The sequence below is a fragment of the Necator americanus genome, chromosome IV, assembly GCF_031761385.1.
Source record: "Necator americanus strain Aroian chromosome IV, whole genome shotgun sequence".
Classification (NCBI taxonomy): domain Eukaryota; kingdom Metazoa; phylum Nematoda; class Chromadorea; order Rhabditida; family Ancylostomatidae; genus Necator; species Necator americanus.
Window position 1 is genome coordinate 4,139,504 of NC_087374.1, and position 18,724 is coordinate 4,158,227.

General features: G+C 39.7%; 1 protein-coding gene across 3 annotated transcripts; it reads left to right on the plus strand.

Annotated features, from left to right (window-relative positions):
• Nucleotides 1-61: 61 nt before the first annotated feature.
• Nucleotides 62-18,607, plus strand: RB195_000347 (uncharacterized protein; the record flags this gene model as incomplete). Of its 3 annotated transcripts, XM_064196628.1 has the most annotated exons (42): nt 62-98; nt 188-243; nt 304-442; nt 596-703; nt 780-873; nt 3,154-3,232; nt 3,290-3,384; nt 3,466-3,530; nt 3,631-3,781; nt 5,797-5,962; nt 6,036-6,160; nt 6,230-6,365; nt 6,420-6,535; nt 7,253-7,433; nt 7,508-7,577; nt 7,645-7,818; nt 7,891-7,976; nt 8,782-8,859; nt 8,942-9,103; nt 9,626-9,729; nt 9,865-9,966; nt 10,051-10,231; nt 10,361-10,468; nt 11,268-11,357; nt 11,460-11,632; nt 11,766-11,838; nt 12,332-12,444; nt 12,524-12,632; nt 13,127-13,240; nt 14,228-14,330; nt 14,387-14,632; nt 14,701-14,768; nt 15,475-15,597; nt 15,659-15,781; nt 15,833-16,021; nt 16,088-16,168; nt 16,226-16,359; nt 16,891-17,057; nt 17,126-17,316; nt 18,182-18,259; nt 18,322-18,458; nt 18,538-18,607. In XM_064196628.1, the coding sequence occupies 42 exons, from the start codon at nt 62-64 to the stop codon at nt 18,605-18,607; spliced, it is 4,995 nt and encodes a 1,664-aa protein (XP_064052507.1). The 3 variants fall into 3 exon arrangements, with proteins under 3 accessions (XP_064052507.1, XP_064052508.1, XP_064052509.1); XM_064196627.1 differs by lacking the exons at nt 62-98; nt 188-243; nt 304-442; nt 596-703; nt 780-873 and having other exon boundaries at nt 3,185-3,232; XM_064196626.1 differs by lacking the exons at nt 3,154-3,232; nt 3,290-3,384; nt 3,466-3,530; ... (32 more) ...; nt 18,322-18,458; nt 18,538-18,607 and having other exon boundaries at nt 188-442; nt 780-877.
• Nucleotides 18,608-18,724: the final 117 nt, after the last annotated feature.

The window sequence follows — 18,724 nt, forward strand, 5'->3', positions numbered from 1 at the left end:
GGGTTCGGGCGAGAGATATTATTTCAAATTCTGCCACCGTCGGTAGACATCTTCAGTGAGTATGCCGCCTAAATTCGACCCTACCGAGATCAAGATTGGTAAGAATCGTAGTGTTTTGCTTCTTGTAGAATGTCTGTTCCTGACTTTACATCGTAGTGAAGGTATCCTTAAACAACAACTTTTTCAGTATATTTGCGTTGTGTGGGTGGGGAAGTGGGAGCGACATCCGCTCTCGCTCCAAAAGTCGGACCTCTAGGTCTTTCCCCGAAGAAAGTTGGTGACGATATCGCCAAAGCTACACAGGACTGGAAAGGATTGAAAGTCACATGTAAACTTACCATCCAAAATCGTGTCGCCAAGATCGATGTGGTTCCGTCGGCAGCATCACTTCTCGTCAAGGAACTCAAGGAACCTCCACGGGATCGCAAGAAGGTTAAGAACGGTACGCACCTTTGGCAGAGGGTCGAGAGTCCATATGCTCTCATCCCCCAGTCTCTTGTTTTTGCATAGACTGGTAACGAACAGGGGTGTTGTTTTAGTGAGTTCCTTTCTTCCGAGCGAACAATCTGCTCGCTCTATGAATTTGCTGTTTTAGTGAAGCACAATGGTGATCTTACTCTGGATTCGATCATCAAGATAGCAAGGATTATGAGGCCTAGGTCGATGGCGAGGAAGCTGGAGGGAACCGTTAAGGAAATACTGGGTCAGTTGAAAGCCTTCGAAGATTTTTGATTTCGTCTATTTTCTGGTATGTTCTAGTAATTAGATGCTTTTTTCAGGAACTGCGCAATCAGTTGGATGTACCATTGATGGGCAACATCCCCATGATATAATTGAGCAGATCGCTAGTGGCGAAATTGAGATCCCAGCCGAGTAAATTGTTGATTACTTTGTTGTTTGAATAAATTGTTATTTACAAGTTCAAGTCTTTGATAAGTATCCGAAGAAACTATACGGAGATGTTGCATCCGTTCTTTTTTGATAGTGGTTGCGCTGTGGGCGAAATATGCAGTGCGGATTCTGAGATAGCTCTAGCAGAAATAATTCGTATAGGTATCTAGAAGATCTTTTATGTGAAGTGTATGTTTCCGAGATGTTAGATAATGTGACTGGAATGTCGGAAATGGAAGTTTTCTTGTTGGAGTGTGGTCGGTCTCATAAAGAATACACGAGTATATCACACCTAAGACTGCAAGTCTATCGTGAAGCGTGTCAGAGGTGAAGGTGTGGGTTCAGTGGTTCGCGTACCCAAGAAGTTCTTGTTTTTGTTGTTCCACCTCAGCAATCCTTCGATGCGCGCAAGGTGATTGGATCTGTGAGCTAAATATGAGGTTTGTTAGTAATCCGTCGTACAGTGTGGATCAAACGCTGTTCATAGCTCGCCGTGCAAAAAACTACAGGGAGGTTCGCTTCCTCGCCAAATTCTAATACGGCTTCAAGCAATGCGGATAACCTTTCTGCAGATATAGAAGTTCCAGCTGAGAAATGATACTCTCGCGTTCTGGACAATGAGCTTGTTCCCTCGATTTTGCACCACATGGTCTGTCTTCTTCCAAATATTTTTTTTTCTCACAAATATAACCAATATCAACACTTCAACGTCACCTTCAGTTTCAATTATTTCATTCGGTCGGAGTCTTTCTTTGATCTGCTTAGGTGGGACAGCAGAATTTTAATGGTAACAGGTGTTATTTCGGCTTGTCATCAAGTAATATCAAAATAGATTTTTTTTTAAATGAACATGAGAAATAGCTTTGCTATGTTTATGTTAATCTGAACACGAAAACAATTGATCTAGCCGGCATTAATTTGCTGAAGCATATCACCTGCGTCAACGCACATATTATTGCAATGTTATAACAGCATTGTAGTTTCGTGTCGTCGTTGACTTCGCGTGTCATTCGAACCGTGCCGTTGTAAGTTATTTAAGGATTTGTCACTCAGTTCTTTTCTTGGAAGAAAGGCATGGTTGCCGCCGGTGCTCACACTCATTTTGTACACGCGGTATTACCAAGATTTTCCTTCCATGTACAGTGCCCGTGGGATAACCATGGATCCCATGTAGCGATGACTGCGTTGACTGCTATCGATACATATACTGTTCTGCACGACATTAGGAAGACATTTCATGCATTTTGATCGTACTTTTGTAGCTACCTACTTCAGTAAAATATTTGCAGATGCAGGTTTGTGTACTTCAAGAAATAATTAAAACCTATCTACAAAGTCGGGTTATCTCGTATTTGTTGTATTTCATTGTCAAACGTCTGCGGTATCATCATTCAACACTCACTTGCAGCGTTAAATGAGCTCTTCTTAGCGAAGACACCATAGACGCTCCGCAGCGGAACGCAGCACAGAGATCAGGTGATTTTGACTGGACTGCAGGGTTTCATTTCACGACGTTTTCTTTCGTCGTTCTGGTTCTTTGTTTTTCTGAGCAATGAAAAATGCACAAGGACATAGTAGGGTTTCCTATCGATTGATGTTGTGTTGAAATAAGAAACATACGTTAAAATGCGAGATCATAAAAATATTGGACGACACTTATCGACTTTCTAATACCGTACAATCAGTATTCCCCTTCAGACAGCTTCCACTGTTCGGTCACTTCGTTTCTGATTGCCTCTTTCACATAGAGTAATTCGCAAGATCTAAAAGAAACGTGTAGTACTCGTCTAGGATTTCCTTTTATTAGCCTAGAAAAAACTGGGCTTATTTTTAACACCGGCTTTTCTCCTTTAGAAGTGTTGGGACCGTTGCTGTTTTTGCAATTTCCATAATCTAGATGCCCTACATGGGCGAACCAGTCTCACCCAGTGCCCGTGGCTGGACAAACGCACCAGTCCGTAGCTAAGCCCGTAGCCGTCTTACTCCATAGTATATTCTCGTGACCTGCAGATGTACACATGGACTTAGCCCTAATTGCATAGCATGATAACTATTGCATTACTAAAAACAGTTGGATGGAAATGTGCTGTGGAATCTGTTCGAATGCTGTGGAATCTGTTCGAATTTTTCTCATCTTCTATTAATTGACTGGCTCATGCTCTAGTTCTTAGAAATATTCAGTCATAAGCACGTGACACTCAGGATTTTAGGAATCGGCAGCATATACATTCAAGTTGTTTCGCTTTTCAGTTAACTATTCAGTTTGTCTGTCGGAATAATTCCCGAGATCGTGATGTCAGCGATAAAATCAAAAGTTCAGAGTGAGATGGAAATCCTAGAGGTTTGTTGATCTATCATAGAACGACATTTCTATGTTTAGTATATCTGCTCCTTTCAGAAAACAGATAAGTTGATAACGCGTTACTTTCAAGAAGCGCGTCATGTGGAGGACATACTCGGCATTAAAGAAGATGGTGAAGAACGCGACATTTGGTATGAATTACACTTTCATATTGCGTTCTCCATGTGGTGGTAAAATGTGATTGCTTATCCACAATCAAAACTACTTTTCAGGAGACGTTATAGCAAAGAAAGGATGAAGACAGTATCTGTAGCGCTTGTGCTGTGTCTGCACATAGGTGTGTAGACAAGTTGATTTTTGTCTTATTGTCCATTTTTGTCTTCCCTTTTAGGTGTGATCGTTTTTAACAATTCGAGTTGGACTTATTTCTACTGTAGGAGTAGATCCACCGGATTCCGTGCCAAAGTCGACGGCACGTGCTCGATTGGAAGCTTGGGTCGATCCGTACAGCTGCAGTCCACAGAAAGCTGCGTACAAGATAGCAACATCCTTGCAGAAGAGTTACGAGCGATGGCAACCACGTGCAAGGTATGATCGATGTCTGCATGCTTAGTGTTGAAAGCTTCTGATCACATTCAGTCTAATTTCTGCTAGGTAAGTCGTTAATCGATTGTTCATAAAATTATCTTTTGAACAAGATTTTTATTTTCTGTCTGGGCTTTTTACTTACTTTTCTTTCTTTGCCGTTTTTTGTTATTAATCATTATACTACTGATTATTATTTCTCCTGATCTATTCGTCACATGTGCCTGGAACATTTATCGAGTAGCTATCTTGGTGAGGTTTTTGATATGACGAATATTCCTGCCAAAATGAAGAATCTGTAGGCATATGTGCCGTTTTCTTTCTTAGGCGAATTCTAGACTTGGGAGTCCTTTAGCTCACTTTTCTTTTTTTTTCTTTTATTTACTGAATACTGAAAAAAGTGACACATGAACTTGCTATAGGTGTCCTTTTTCACGTACCTATCTCTAGGACTAACTGATCTTTCATGATTCGACAGCGGTCCTTAATTTTTACATTTGAGTCTCAACGGTGGTTTTTTCATCCGATTCTTGAATGCAATGGTTTTTTTTTTGCGTACTAAAGTCATTTGTGTACTATTACAATGGTAGTAGTTATGAGCTCCGTGTTTTATAATTTTATCAGACCTAATGTTCCAGAACCCAGTACATCAGGTCTGATAAAATTCCAAAAGAGGGATTAATAATATATAATTCTGGATTGAGGAATAACAGCGAACGCTTTTTTCCTTTAACTTCGGAATCCACTTTGAAGTGAAAAATGCTGTACATATACAAAATTTAAAGGCAGCGTATCACGACATCGACGTAGTACGGCAACTCCAGGGAAAACGTAGGGAATGATCCCGTATCCTTCCTAATTGTCGTAAAGTGCGCTGTAGTTCTCGTGAGGAGCGTTGGAAAGTGCCATCCTTGTACTCGTTCAGGATCTCTCTGCAGCCTATTGATTGGTTTTCCTTGAATAGGCTCCTGTGGAGACCTCATTGGTTTTCGATTGCAAAAATTGTAGGATGAATTTGTAGGAAAGAATTCCGCCCTTTATGCCGTTTTTTTACGACGATTAAGGGAGGATGAGCGGAGCTACGCTTGCTCCCGTATTCTTTGACTCGAACTCTACGTTCTCCCTTGGGTTCTCGTAGTATGTCAGTTTCGTGATTCGTTGTCCTTGAATACTGTATATGTGCAGAGAATTTTTCTTTAAGGGACAGTAATGTTCTAGTTTTTGAGTTTCATTGGTTATCGTTTATCGGATCATTAAAATGGGGTGTCAGCTAGACAACAGGGAGCATTTCCTGTACCACCTATTCTCATTTTTACATTTAATTGACCCGAAAGGCTTTCTGAAGCTTAGATAGCTGTTGTGTATAAAGGAGTAACCCTTTGAATACTGTTGCCGTTGGTTTTCACGCTCAGAAAGGTGTCGCCCATTGTTCCTTCTCATAAATTTTAACGATTTACTCCTGCCGTGAAATAAGTTTTTCTATGCTTATTTTTCATATTGCGATGATGTTCGCCCTATTTGGGTTTTGTTTCCGTTACCTGACTTTTTAAAAGTTTTCATGTCTCGCTCACTAGACGCGCACATATCTCATGAGCAACTTTATAGTCGGGTCAAAATGAGACGAAGCTCGGTGTAGTTGCGTGGGAGCAGCAGCTACAGTCGAGATGGGACCTTGGCCAAGCTCTACTCGGATGGCAAAGATGAGTGGAGCTGGCAAGGCTCCCCTCGACTTTCATTTGTCTTCTTCTTTACCATACTACCCTGAATAAGAGCAACAAGCAGCTGTGGAAAGTCCTCCGTTGTGTACACTTGACAGTCAATCTGAGCAAAAAAAAAACAAGAATCAATAAAATCAGAAAGATCTGAGCACTTATGGAGCGAGAAATTTTCTGTGAAAACTCGATCTAATAAACCTGTATGACCTGATAACTTGTATAGGGAGAGAAAATTGATAGATGTGCACAACTGACACTCATACCACTAAATTTGTAGTTATTTACTTCTTTTATTTGATGCAGGTACAAATCTGTGATTGATCCAACGGGAGATGATGTGCGAAAACTTTGCATGAGTATGAGACGTAATGCAAAGGATGAACGTGTTTTGTTTCACTACAATGGCCATGGCGTTCCGAGGCCAACTCAAAATGGAGAAATTTGGGTCTTCAACAAGAACTTCACTCAGGTTTGGCTCGTAATTGTTTAGAGGAACTTTTGGGTTTTGCATTTTGGTATTTTCCTTATTCATATTATTCAAGTACATTCCGCTGTCTCTTTACGATCTTCAACTTTGTATGGAGTTTCCATCTATTTATGTATGGGATTGCTCATCGGCGGAAACCATTGTAAACTGGTTCATGCGGTTTGCCAAGGACCATGAAGAGTGAGTTATGGTTGATATCACGTTAAATTACTTTTTTTTTGTGGCGTATACGAAATTGCATCTTCTTAGCGACTGGCATAAAAAATTGCTTGCACATCAAGAAGCGGTGGCATCAACTTCAATATCCGGGGCAAGAATAAACTCTCATATGACCGCGGATCAACAAGCGGAATCATTAAAGTTCCAACGACGCCCAAAATTCCGGGTATATCTTACCTCTCCTTCGTTTTTCTTTCCCTTATTTTTATGAACTTTTCAGGAATGTATTCATCTTGGTGCTTGTCGCGAAGACGAACGTTTGCCAACGAACGCCGATGTTCCGGCCGATTTGTTCACATCGTGTTTAACCACACCCATCCATACTAGCATTCTATGGTGATTTTTTGCAAAAATCTCTTAAAATCTGGGGAAATGAACAAATGATAGGCAACAATAACATTATCAGTCATGACTAAAAATCATGGACTCTCTTTGGTTGTTTTTGGGTCACGAATGAGAACATAGCTATGTCAAGCAGTGTATATGCGGAGCAGGAGAGTCAGCTGCCCACATGAGTTTTAAATAGAAGTGGGGGAGCGCTAGAAATGAGAACGGTGACCTAGCCTTGTTAAAGACAGCGTATCACGAAATTGACGATGGTGGGGTCTTTGTGGGCAAATACACAGTTCGGGTTCTAGATTACTGGGTATATGAGAAAACCGACAATGTCCACAGATTGCACCTTGAGACTCTATCAAATGATTGTTTCTACCTTGTGAAGTGGATTCCTGAGATAACGGAGAACAGCAGATATTTTACGCGAATACTGCTGGATTTCCAGAGACCAGAAATGGTAGTACTTAACGATTTAGATTTACTGGATGAGGTAGAAAAGAAGAAGAGAAATACCTACCCTGACCAAAGCATCGTTAGTGCTAGTTGTTCTGGTTCTAAGAAATAACTTACGGAAGGTGCATCCTAGTGCTCCTTATTTCTACAAATTATTCATAATGTAATCCAACGCAGCGAACACCAATGGAATTCTAATAGTCTCATGTTGTTAGGACTTTCAGACTGATATATAATATCTGTTTATTTATAATTGCGTTTAAGGTATTTGATTAAAAGTGGCAGAAGAAGTCAGTTCCCTCCGAATTTGCTGGAGGAGATACCCGGTCAATTGAATGATCGTCGTACAATATTGGGTGAATTAAACTGGATCTTCACTGCAATCACGGACACAATAGCTTGGAATGCATTACCGAGGGATGATTTCCAACGTCTATTCCGACAGGCACGTTTTCGATGTAGCTTCGTATATGAAAGACTTGTACGGTAAGATCAATAAATATAATAAAAGTACTCTAGGACCTTTTACTGGCTTCACTGTTTCGCAGCTTCCTCCTCGCTGAACGAGTAATGGGTGCAAACGGATGCAGTGAGCTACTTCCTATTGGCTATGCGTTTGTTCGGGGGAAACTTCGTACTAAATCTGCAATTTTCAGATGTTGTTTCTTCACCTTCTTTGCCCAGTACAGCTGATCACCCTTTGTGGGACTCTTGGGATTACACTTTGGATCTTACCCTCAATCACATTCACAACCTGCTTACTTCTAAAATCAATTTTCAAGTGATTGGAAGAGACTTATTGTCAAAAAGCTCCGTCTGTTCTTTGAACAGTAGGTTACCATTGTCGTTGTTACACAATTTGATTTAGTTGACGATACCAACAGTTCTTTCTGTAATTTTAGCCCTCATTGATCTATCGGGTATTATTGGCGACGGTCAGGACGTGCAGCATAACTGGTTCTTCATTGAGCAACTGAAGGCTTTTGAGGTGGGCTGAAGAAGTGAGAATATCTTTACATGTCACATCGTCCTGCAAGCAATGGCAATTAGTCTTGAGATCAAAGAAAAGCCGAACGAAAAATTAAACACTTTTGAGTAGACCTCTTTGCTAACGTAAATGAGAAGGATGTATTCCAATTTTTCCACGTTATTCTGATTTAAAAAAAAATTATACTAGTTGAAGTTATTAATAACACATAAGGCAATTCTATCTATCATTCCCATTTGTTGTGTTTTTTTTTTCTCAATGAATTGGTACATCGGATTGAACCCGAATAACAAAATAGTAGGAATTAATCCGAATGAGATTCAGAAAACCTTTGTTTTGATGCTGCTGTCTTCATGCGAATCATACGAATATTTTTTCTTCAGTAGGCACTACGTTATTTTAGGTTTAGCCCTTAAAATTGTCTTTAGAGTCCTGGGCAAGTTTCAACACTTTGTTGTTTGGACTCACGTAACCTGCTCATATTAACTCGGTACGTACGGAAAGACCATTTCACAATGCTAGAAAAGGATATTAACAACTTTTTATTTCATTAGCTCTATATTCACGTAATGAAATCTCTTTAAACGAGTTAATATTTAATATTGCATCATACGAGCCAATTAAGGGCGAGAAACTCCGCAATGTGGATGTTCTTAGTGTTTAATCAGGCACGGAATTAATTTTCAAACCAAATTATTGCTTTGGAATTGTTCTCATCATTCGTTTAGTTTTTTAACTTTTTTTAAACATAGGTATTCATTATTATTGGTATTTTATTCATTTTTTTTTCATTTTTTTCATGTAGGTTTGGCTCGAATACGGTGTCAACAAGCAGTCATCTCCAGAACAGTTACCCATAGTTCTTCAAGTTTTGCTCAGTCAGGTGAGTAGGGAAATGTTCTAATTGTTCTTCTTGTTCATTCTCCTCGGATGCAATACATTTCCAATGAATCTCCTCAACTCAGGCTCATCGTCAACGAGCACTAGAGTTACTGGCTCGATTTTTGGATCTTGGTCAGTGGGCCGTTGGTTATTCTCTCTCTGTCGGGATTTTCCCCTATGTGCTGAAATTGTTACAAAGCACCTCCAGGGAGCTGAGATCTTGGCTTGCTTTCATTTGGGCAAAGGTGAGACTTTGGTTCCGCTGTATATCCGTACTGTAATATGCTTTATGTTTCATTTCAATTGGTAAATCATACTAATAATTGCTTCGGAAACTAGTTGTCATTTTCGATCCCTGCGTCTAAGATGGTAGATTGTCGTAGATCAGGACTGAACCACCCACTACTTCTGTACTTCAAATGTACTTCTAGGTATTAGGGGGTATTCTAGGCATAGGTGCGATAGGGAGAAGCCGGACCTTCCTCAGGTGAAGGGGGTTTAGCTCATGGGGTGCAGCTCAAGTGAAGGGGGTCCTTTCGCAAACCATCCAAAGGTGAAGGGGGTAATTTCGCCAACTGTTTAAACCTAAGGAGGTCCCTTCCTCAACCGTTCAAAAGTGAAGGGGGTCAGAGCACTGGCTCCGACTATCGCATCTATGATTCTAGGGATTTTTAGCAAATTTGAAGTGTGGAGATAGTCCTCTTGTAGGTTGTTAATGTTAATGTGTATTTCGGTTGTAAGTTATTTATTTCTTTGCCCTTTTACAGATCTTAGCTGTTGATCCGAGTGTTCAGTCGGAGCTCTTCAAAGAAAACGGTGATGAACCAGCTCGCTTGGACACCGCTGCTCGTTCAAAACCTGTTCAGCTAAGGTAGCAAATTTTATGTGGGTCAGTAGTGGGCGAATGTTCCATCAAAAAAGAACTTAAAACAACACTAGTCATTGTTGTTTTGTTCCTTTGTTTTTCGTGAGCAGGGATCATCGACCACTAACCAACGTCCTTCAGGTACCACTTTTTTGTAACTATACTAAATGATCCTGACACTTTGCCACGGCAGAAGATCGTCGTAGCTTTTGTACTTGCCACTTTGTTTCATAACAACTACAGGTGATTAGCAGTTCCTAGCTCTGATGTGGTTGGGCCGAAATCATTTTATTGCAGCATCCTAATTCGTTTCATGAGTATTTTCAGAATAGCTCAAGAGAACTTGACAAAGAAAGGATATGTAAATCTATGCACAGAACTTCTAAGTGAGAATCAAGCAAAAGACTGTCGCCTCCTCAAGCTTTGGATACTTATTGGCCTAGGTCGTCTTTGGGCTGATTATGATCCTGCCAGATGGCAAGCGGTGCGACTGGTGGCTTATGCAAAGGTGGACTTCCTTTGTACTTTGTTCAAAATGTGTTTTAGGGAGATCTCAAGCGTTAAGGTCAAGCATCTGCATGCATGTATTTTTTGTAGCTTTTGCTTTTGTAATCTTCTGTGAGCGCTTTGTTTTCAGGTGCTAAAAGAACTCGATGATAATGCTCCCGAAGTTCGGGCAGCAGCCGTCTACGCTTTAGGTTGTCTAGTCAAAAATCGCTCGGAAACCAATGAGCATGCTTCAACAGTAAGTCTTGAGTTTTGAGCAATCTCAAACAATTTTTAATACTTGCTGTTTATTAATAGTCCTAAATGCAGCATGTCACGGAACTGAGGATGCTAGAGAATTTCTCGATTTACAGGATGTTATACTGTTCTAATTTTTCGACTTTATTGATTTCTAGTTTTTTTTCAGATAAGCAGAATAGAATGTCAGAAGAAAAGAAGGAGTTTTTTTTGAGACCTTTTATTTTTGTATTTATTCGAGAGGATACTGCTGAAGTCAGGATTGGTTCGTATGTGGGGAAGGAACAACTTCGCTTCGAAATACATTCATTACAATACTCTCCATTTTTGTCCTCCTCATCACTCACTTTTTCTCATGTCTTCCTTTGTTTTTGTTTCATTTTCTGGTTCTTTTTTTTCTTTGGGGGAGGCGGAGGCATCGTTCATGTTTCATTCGGTGAATTCCGCACAGCCCAAATCTCATCACAAGTGGCTTTCTCGGCTTCAACACCTGAATTAAATACATGGGCAGATGTTGAAAATGCCGTGTTTTCTCAATTGACACTTCACTTTGATAGCCAGCAAAACAAGAATCAGTAAAATTAAAGAAAAATCGGAACACTATTTTCTTGAAAAGCGGGATATTCTTCCTCAAGTGATATGTAATATACTGCCAGTACTTTCAATACCTTTATGCATTTTTAAGCTTGAGAAAATGCGCCCGCGAACTATTCCTCAATGTGGTGGTTGTTTTGATTTTGATGCTAACTATTTCGTTACTCGGCATTCTCAAAACAGTAATGGTTTGTGCACATATTTAGATCGATCAAGAAATTTGTGATGATCTATGTAATAAATGTACTAGAGATGGTTCTGTTCTAGTTCGGGAAGAGCTCTTGATAGCTTTACAAGTGAGTTAGAAATATATAGTTTTTGGGCTTTTTTTTTAGAATTCGATGTTACTAATACACTTATAATCTTCCAACATTTTACTCACGTCGTTCTTCCTTTAGTGGTATATCATCGACTTCGAACAACGATTTGCAAAGCTTTTGTGGGACTTAACTGAGACGTTGGGGATTGAGCTGGTCTCAGATGTTCCTGAAGATCAGTTCGAACACAACGTGATCGATGTTGCAGCTACTTTAAGGAATAGCGACTTAACCGGACGATCACCGTTACAAACGTAAGCTATTCTACGCATTTAACATCTCATTATCTGTTCGACGACTATGTGCAGCAGTTACGCGCATTTTCGCTTCTAAAAAAAGTTTTTCTATCATGAAAGATTTTTCAACCACATCTTACCCTATTTTCAGGTCAGCTGTAAGAAAATCGTCGATGTATAAAGGAGTACAAAGGACTTCTGACTCCGTAATGGGAATTGAAGAGGTGTTTCTTGCTCATGAAAAGTTTTGCAATTTTTTTTAATTCATTGCCGCTGCCACTATACCACTGCCGTACAGTTTTGCCTCATTGTACTTTTTTTGAAGTTCAGCTGCGTATGTGAAATTCTACTCATTTTTTGGAGCATCGTTCGCCAAATCCTACGTAGACGTTGGTTTTTTTTGCGCCAGCAAATCACGAAACTTACGATGTTGAAATCTCTGTGGGACTATATAGAGTTCGAGTTCTAGATTACGAATATGAGGGTGACCATGCTTAATTCCTCTTGGTTCCTACGAAATACGTTGCGGGTATTCGAGGGAGCGGTAGAAATTCAGTGGGGTCTCCTCAGCAGCTTACTCAAGTAAGATGAACATTCTGCTAAAGGGATCGGATCGTACAACGCTCATACTCCTAATCTACTATCTGAGCTCTATATTGCACCACAGAGATTCCAACATCGTCAGCGTCGTTATATGCCGCCTTAAAATGAACACAGGTCGTAACTATGATGGATCCAATGGATAGAAGTTCATTGTCCACTTCAATTAGTCAAGTGTTGCCTGTTGTGTCTACGTATTCTGGGCCATCCGAAAGTGATGTTTCATTCAGGTTCTTTCTTTACTGTTAATTCATTGAATTCATAGTCACAGGATCCTTCATGAAAATATTTCATTTTTGTGCTATTTAGAGAACGCGCTCACAGACAGTTGTGTTTTTTGGAGAGCAAGAATTTCAAGGAGCCATTGGAAAGAACATGGGTAGCGCTGTTGCGTCTGGCGTTGGATCCTGTGGAAAAGGTATCTTTTTTCAAAAACGTTCCCTGGTTTGGCCGTATTCCTCTCCTGGTTAACCTAAGAATGTTCCAAACCATAAACCGTGCAGGCGCAGCGGAATCCCTTTTCACCGCAGCCGCCCATCTTCATATCGATAACGATATTATTACTATGTAAACTGAGCCATGAACGCCAAAGGAAATTTAAAATACTTAAATAGACCATGGTGTAGTGGTGCATAGTTGCGTTCAATAATAACTGCGGAAATTTACCTAGAAAAGTACTGATTCATTTTGTTTGGATGGATTCCATAGGATTCATCAAAGTCCGCAGATATTTGAGTTGCCATTTAAGATCAGCACACTGAGAGTTTTTCTTTTTGCAAAACTTGTAATACATGTCGCTCCGAGCACATTTCATCAGTTTTTGGGTATTCCACACTGCTAATTGAACGAATTAACAACCATTATTATTTCCACTGTTACTATAAATCAGCATCCACTTCTCTTTCCGTGCAGGTCGCTCGAATGGCCCAAAAATTGGTGCATAGAGTGGAAATGGTGGCAGTGGAACTTCAAAACAGTGCTAGTGCTCTCAATGAGAAGGTCGAAAGTGTTTCTAGTTTGGCTAATGTAAGTTTGTCATTACGCCATTGTGTTGTTGTTGTTTGTTCATTATTGGAAACCATTTTTTTTCTTATTTCTTTTCTTTCTCTACCTTCTCTCTTTCTTCCCTTCTTTTCTTTCCTTTTTTCTTCCATTTTGTCTTTCTTTCTTTCCTTTTTAAAAAGAAATGCTTAAAGAAAGAATGATATCTCCGTGTTCCTGACCCCCTGAAATTCTCCAGGCATGCTCAGGTCAAAACGACATGCAGCTCGACGAGGTTGGACCTACAAACTACAGTGGGTTAATGGTGGGTGGCAAGAGTCCTCCTCTATCTTAACGGCTGCCTTCGAAGCTGTGCAAAAGTGGGCTACGCTCCAGCGCACCGCTTCGAGCACCACCGCCTACACTGCACCGAGTTGCATCTCGTTTTAACCCGACTATACAAAATGTCCAAGTTCATAACGAGTAATGAGCTATGAAATGTACAGAATAAGCAAAGTTTTATTGAATCCAGGAAGACAGTCAGAAGCAATAATCAGATTTAATCGATATTTCTTGATACGATTATCATAATAGGAATCAGTGTACGCTATATTAGTACTTTGTGCGAGGTTAATTCCAAGTTGGACCGAAGGGAGGGACAATCAGACATGCGGACTTACTCTACACAAACATTATGTAAAGGATAGCTTTGTGTCGGATAAGGTTGCAGACACCGGATGAAAACTGTGATGGGGGCAACTAAACTGTAGGAAATTGAAGTACTCAGTTATATTATAAATGACGAGGCTGTACTTCTTCCTTTATTCTTTTTTGTTTCTTTTACGTACATTGTCAATCAGTTTCAATAACATGACCTCCTGAATATGAAGTGAACAGGTGTTAAGGTGGTGTTTACTTGATTGACATTTCTGTCTCTGAAAATTTAGAGCAACGTTATTATTGTGCACTGAAGGTTTTTTTTGTAGACCTGCCAAAATTTTGTTTTCTCCCTAACTAAATTTTTACTCGTAGATTGCTAAGATCGACCAATCACGCACACCTTCGGAGCATTTTTGTGCAACAAGTGATGTAGAGAGTTCATTAAAGGCTGAGAAAGGCGATGACTCGGAACGAGGTGTCATTAAATTCAGTTACAAAAAACACTGAGTTGTTCAAGAGAGTGTTTTTTAGGTGGTGTACGATTTATGATTGGAAGCCCTATAACAGCTGGTACATTGCTCTCTCCTGAAGCAAATATGCTTGTACATAATACGGCTCATTCTCCTGCTGATCACGACTTCACCCAACACTTGAATAACCATCTCAACGATTCGTCTTCTACTTCGAAACCCCTCACTTCCAACCAATACCGCGCTTTGATGCCAAACCATCAGCGTAAACTTTCGATGCCGTCGCATTTCCCTGCAACTCCAAGAGGTTCTAATCTTAATCCTTAATCCTAGCTTATCTGCTTAACTTCAACGTTGATCAGAAATATTTTGCAGGCTCCGAATCACGAAGTTCTCAACTTGCTGAGCTATTGAAACAATCCTTCACGCCAAAGAGGGGAACGGTAGGTTTTATTGTATTAAGCATGACATTTCGTTACAATTGATATGGCGCAACCTTTTTTTTTAATTTTTCTTTTTTGAGTTTTTCTAAGTTTACGATTTAGATCCTTTCACTTTATTAGTGCTCAGACTTTTTTTCTATTTTAGCGTTATATCACATCCTGTAACAGTTGAAATCTTCAAGAATTCCACTGCTCATTGGTTTAGCTATGTACACGGCGTACTTTTTACTTCTTTGAATCACCGTAATTACGTAATTTACATAATTATCTTGTAGTAAATATGTGTAGCCATTTCATCAACTACTATTACAAAAGGTTAAACTAGTTTGAAAGATACAATTATGACTTCTTTATCTTGTTGAATGTATGAAGCACTGTTTTCTTCGTTTTTTTACTCATGCAAAAGAGATGCGTGCACCTGCCTTCATCATTTCCTCACACATCAATAACTGAAGCTCTGTTATTATGATCATGATTGCATCTATACGTATTCTTTTACGTGCTTTGTTTGCATGTACCTAAGTGCTCCAAGTCTCCACGCCGTCACAGCTGTTTCCTTCTGGACCTTTCATGGCTTAAGTTTCTTCTTGTATAATTTATAGTTGCACGAGTAGCATATGAGACGTGAAAAATGTGACACGATTTAAAAATGTTAATGCGTGCATAGATATTGTGGTTTTTGGTCACATTTGCTTCACCACTTCAGACAGCGCGTGGCGAATTTTCAAAAGGCATACCAGCTGGTGGCACAGCAGAGCCTATGTTGAGCACAGAGTTTGTTCCGTGGTGTAGCAGAATTTTCGTCCAGCCAATATTGGACCTTATTTATGTAAGCAATTCCTGGTTCCCTGGTTCCTTTTCAACGTGTTTCATATTTGTTCACTTTCTAGAGCAAAGAGGAAGTTGAGGACTTTACCGATCGAGCGCTTACGCTTGTAAACCCTACGGACTGGGCCATTTTCGTAGAGCAAGGACAGCAGCAGCAAGCACATAGCGAATTTGAGGTTTTCAGGGTAAGCATCTTCTCTTTCGTTCTTAGTTCTTTGCATACCACCATTTTGCAGACAACTCCTTGCGACTCTCAGCTAATTGCTGCACGTATTCCCAGCTCCCCTACTTCTGTCTCTCTTTCAATGCTTCGCAAGTGTATTTATTCTACAGATGGTGATCATATTTATATTACTCGTTATGAGAAGACGCACAATAATCTTGCAAGAAAGTTCTCTTGTACCGGAGGCAATCCCTTCAACTCGGTAACCTTTTTTTTTGTGGAATTTCCAAGAAGGGTTGAGAGTGCAAATGATAGCGTGAATTTTTAGGATGAAACATCGTCAGTAATTGTCATAAATGAACTTTCCCGTGAAATGCTGCTTTGTGGATCATCTTCTGGCATTGTTAGAGTAAGTCATCTTCGAATGATAATCTAAAAGTCAGCAAAGCAGATCTGTGATTTTAAGATATGGGATCCCTCTTTCAATATTCATTCTCATGAAATAGAGGGTCTTCCTCAGCTTGTCACCGCTTCCAACCCACTCTGTGATCAGTCCAGATTAGCAATACCCAATCAAGGAGGACAATTAACCTTATACGAGTTGGTTGTTTTTTCTGTATGAAATAGTTATGTATCCAGGAACAGTCTTAAGACCGGTCCTAATCGTTTCTCTTTCGCTCGATATTCCTCTTCCCGACAGCCGACATTAGGTGTGAGGCTAGTGTGGAGTGCAGGATTGTTGCAGACTACAGTAACTAATTAATTATTACTAATTTTAATGTATATAACTTCTGTTTTCATTGCATTTTTCATCTTTTCCTAGCAGCAAGTAATAATTTATCTGAATTTAGAAAGCATGGATTAATTATTATTGATCAACCTTCCAACCTTCCACGCGTACCTTTGAATTTAAATGAGTAGAATCATTCTAAGTGTTTGAGGGGTCTTCCGTGGTTTATCATTCCTTCTAGATTTCCGTGAACACTTCAGGGTCGACCACTTCCGCTGAAGACATAACTTAGACATTTGCCGTTGTAACTCTCCCTAGACGCCCTGGTTTTTTGTAAACTGGTTGTCGGTGTGAGAAACATCACAACCTCGTGCCTATACTTCAATTACGTAACATTGCAGCTGGAGTCAAGAAACGGGGCGCTTAATTTGTGGAGGAAACGTCCGTGTAATTCGAGTATGGGATGCTCACTATGAAAAAACTGCTCAAGACATCTCCATAACTGTAAAGAAGGGTGCGCTCTGTGCTCTCTCTGGTGAACTCGATCGTGACGATCTCATTGCTGCCGGTAAAATGTTTTGGTCCATTATTGCGCCATATGTCATTTAGTAATAAAAAGTTCTTGTATGATTTAAGGTTACCGCGACGGTATGGTCCATGTACATGATATTCGTGTGCCTGGAAAGGACTCACTAGTGATGTCCTTCAGCGATTTATCTGGCCGTGTTGTTGGAGTTGCTATTCGCATTGATTCTAATGGAAATGCGATCGTGGCAGCTGGTGATGAAAATGGTGGAGTTTGTGTTTGGGAACCACGAATGGTAAAGGTAACTCCTTAGATGTTTGGTCATATATAAGCCTTAGGTTGTAAGTGTTACCGGTAAAAGAAATCAGATGGATGGAACAGCGCCAATTCTTCACTTCCTTTCGATTTTTCTCACACGCATTAGTCTCCAGAATGTGCTAGACGCTAGGTGCCGTTTATATTTATTTAACATTTATATAACTAACTTTTTGCTGTTGATGTAACCAACTTTTAAGTCTATTCACTTTTGTTAATAAGTAAAGAACAAGTGAGGTTTGTCCTTCAAGCATTCTCTGAACTATAGAAACTCTAGAGGATTTAAACAAAGGGAAGAAATACGACATCCATTAAATTTAATCATTGATCTTCTGCCGAGCACTACTCTTGGTACTACCTTTTCGCGAGCCGAGATCGAGGTTTTTACAGTAAATTTTAGTTAATAGGACTTCTTTTCATGGGTACCTAGCGTAGTTGATGTTTTGTTTCTTCTAGAGTTTCTGCTCTATTTCTTCATATACTTTCGTTTAAATCTATTAAGAATAGTTGAAAGTGGTATGAGAAATGTAGTTCACTTCGAAAAATTTGAGGATTAATTTCTCGAAATTGCTCGTAGCTAATTTGTAATCCCAGATTTAAAAAAAAAAATATTCTGGTTACATAAACTGGAAAATTGTTGGATGAACTGTCGCTTATTACTGCGTTGCTTCTTTGATTACTGTGGAGACACTGATTTTAATTAATTAAAGTCCATAGTTTTGTATCGATCCTTGTTTCCGAAGAAAAAAAAGCTTTCAATAAGCGTTGTATTGGCTATATATGTACTCGGGTTTATGTAACCATTTATTTGCTATGTAATCTCCTTCATAGTTGCTGAAAACTCTTTACAGGGGCCAGTAGTGGAATTGGAAGTTGAAAGAGACACTTATGATTTGCCAAGAAGTTTTGTTGTGCACTCCAATGCTGAGGTAATCCACTAATTTCGATAGCGAATACAACTTTCTGGCTGTTCAGGCTGTTTTCTTTTCAGATGTTTGGTTGTGTACTCAGATCGGAAGTAAAATTGTTTGACATTCACGGCTTGCCCATATCAGTCATTCGGCAAAACGAGTCTGACCGTGGAAGACCACTTCAAAACATATCAGCAGTTGCTATGCACAAATTAAGGTTCGCTGTTAAACTGTTCTTATGTGAATCCCTTTTCCTTCTACTGTGTGTGCACTTTTGCTTAAAATATTTTGTTCAGGTGTATGACTGTCGTAGCCTCATCCGATGGTGTTATAAATGTTTACGGGCAGCCTAAAACTAGTCTCTAGCTGTAATTATGCTTACCAGCTACTTTCACTTTTCTGTAATTATATCACGGAATGTTTTTTGTTAGATCGGATAGTTTTTCTTTTCGTGTTTTTCCAGAAGAAAACTCTTGTCATCTT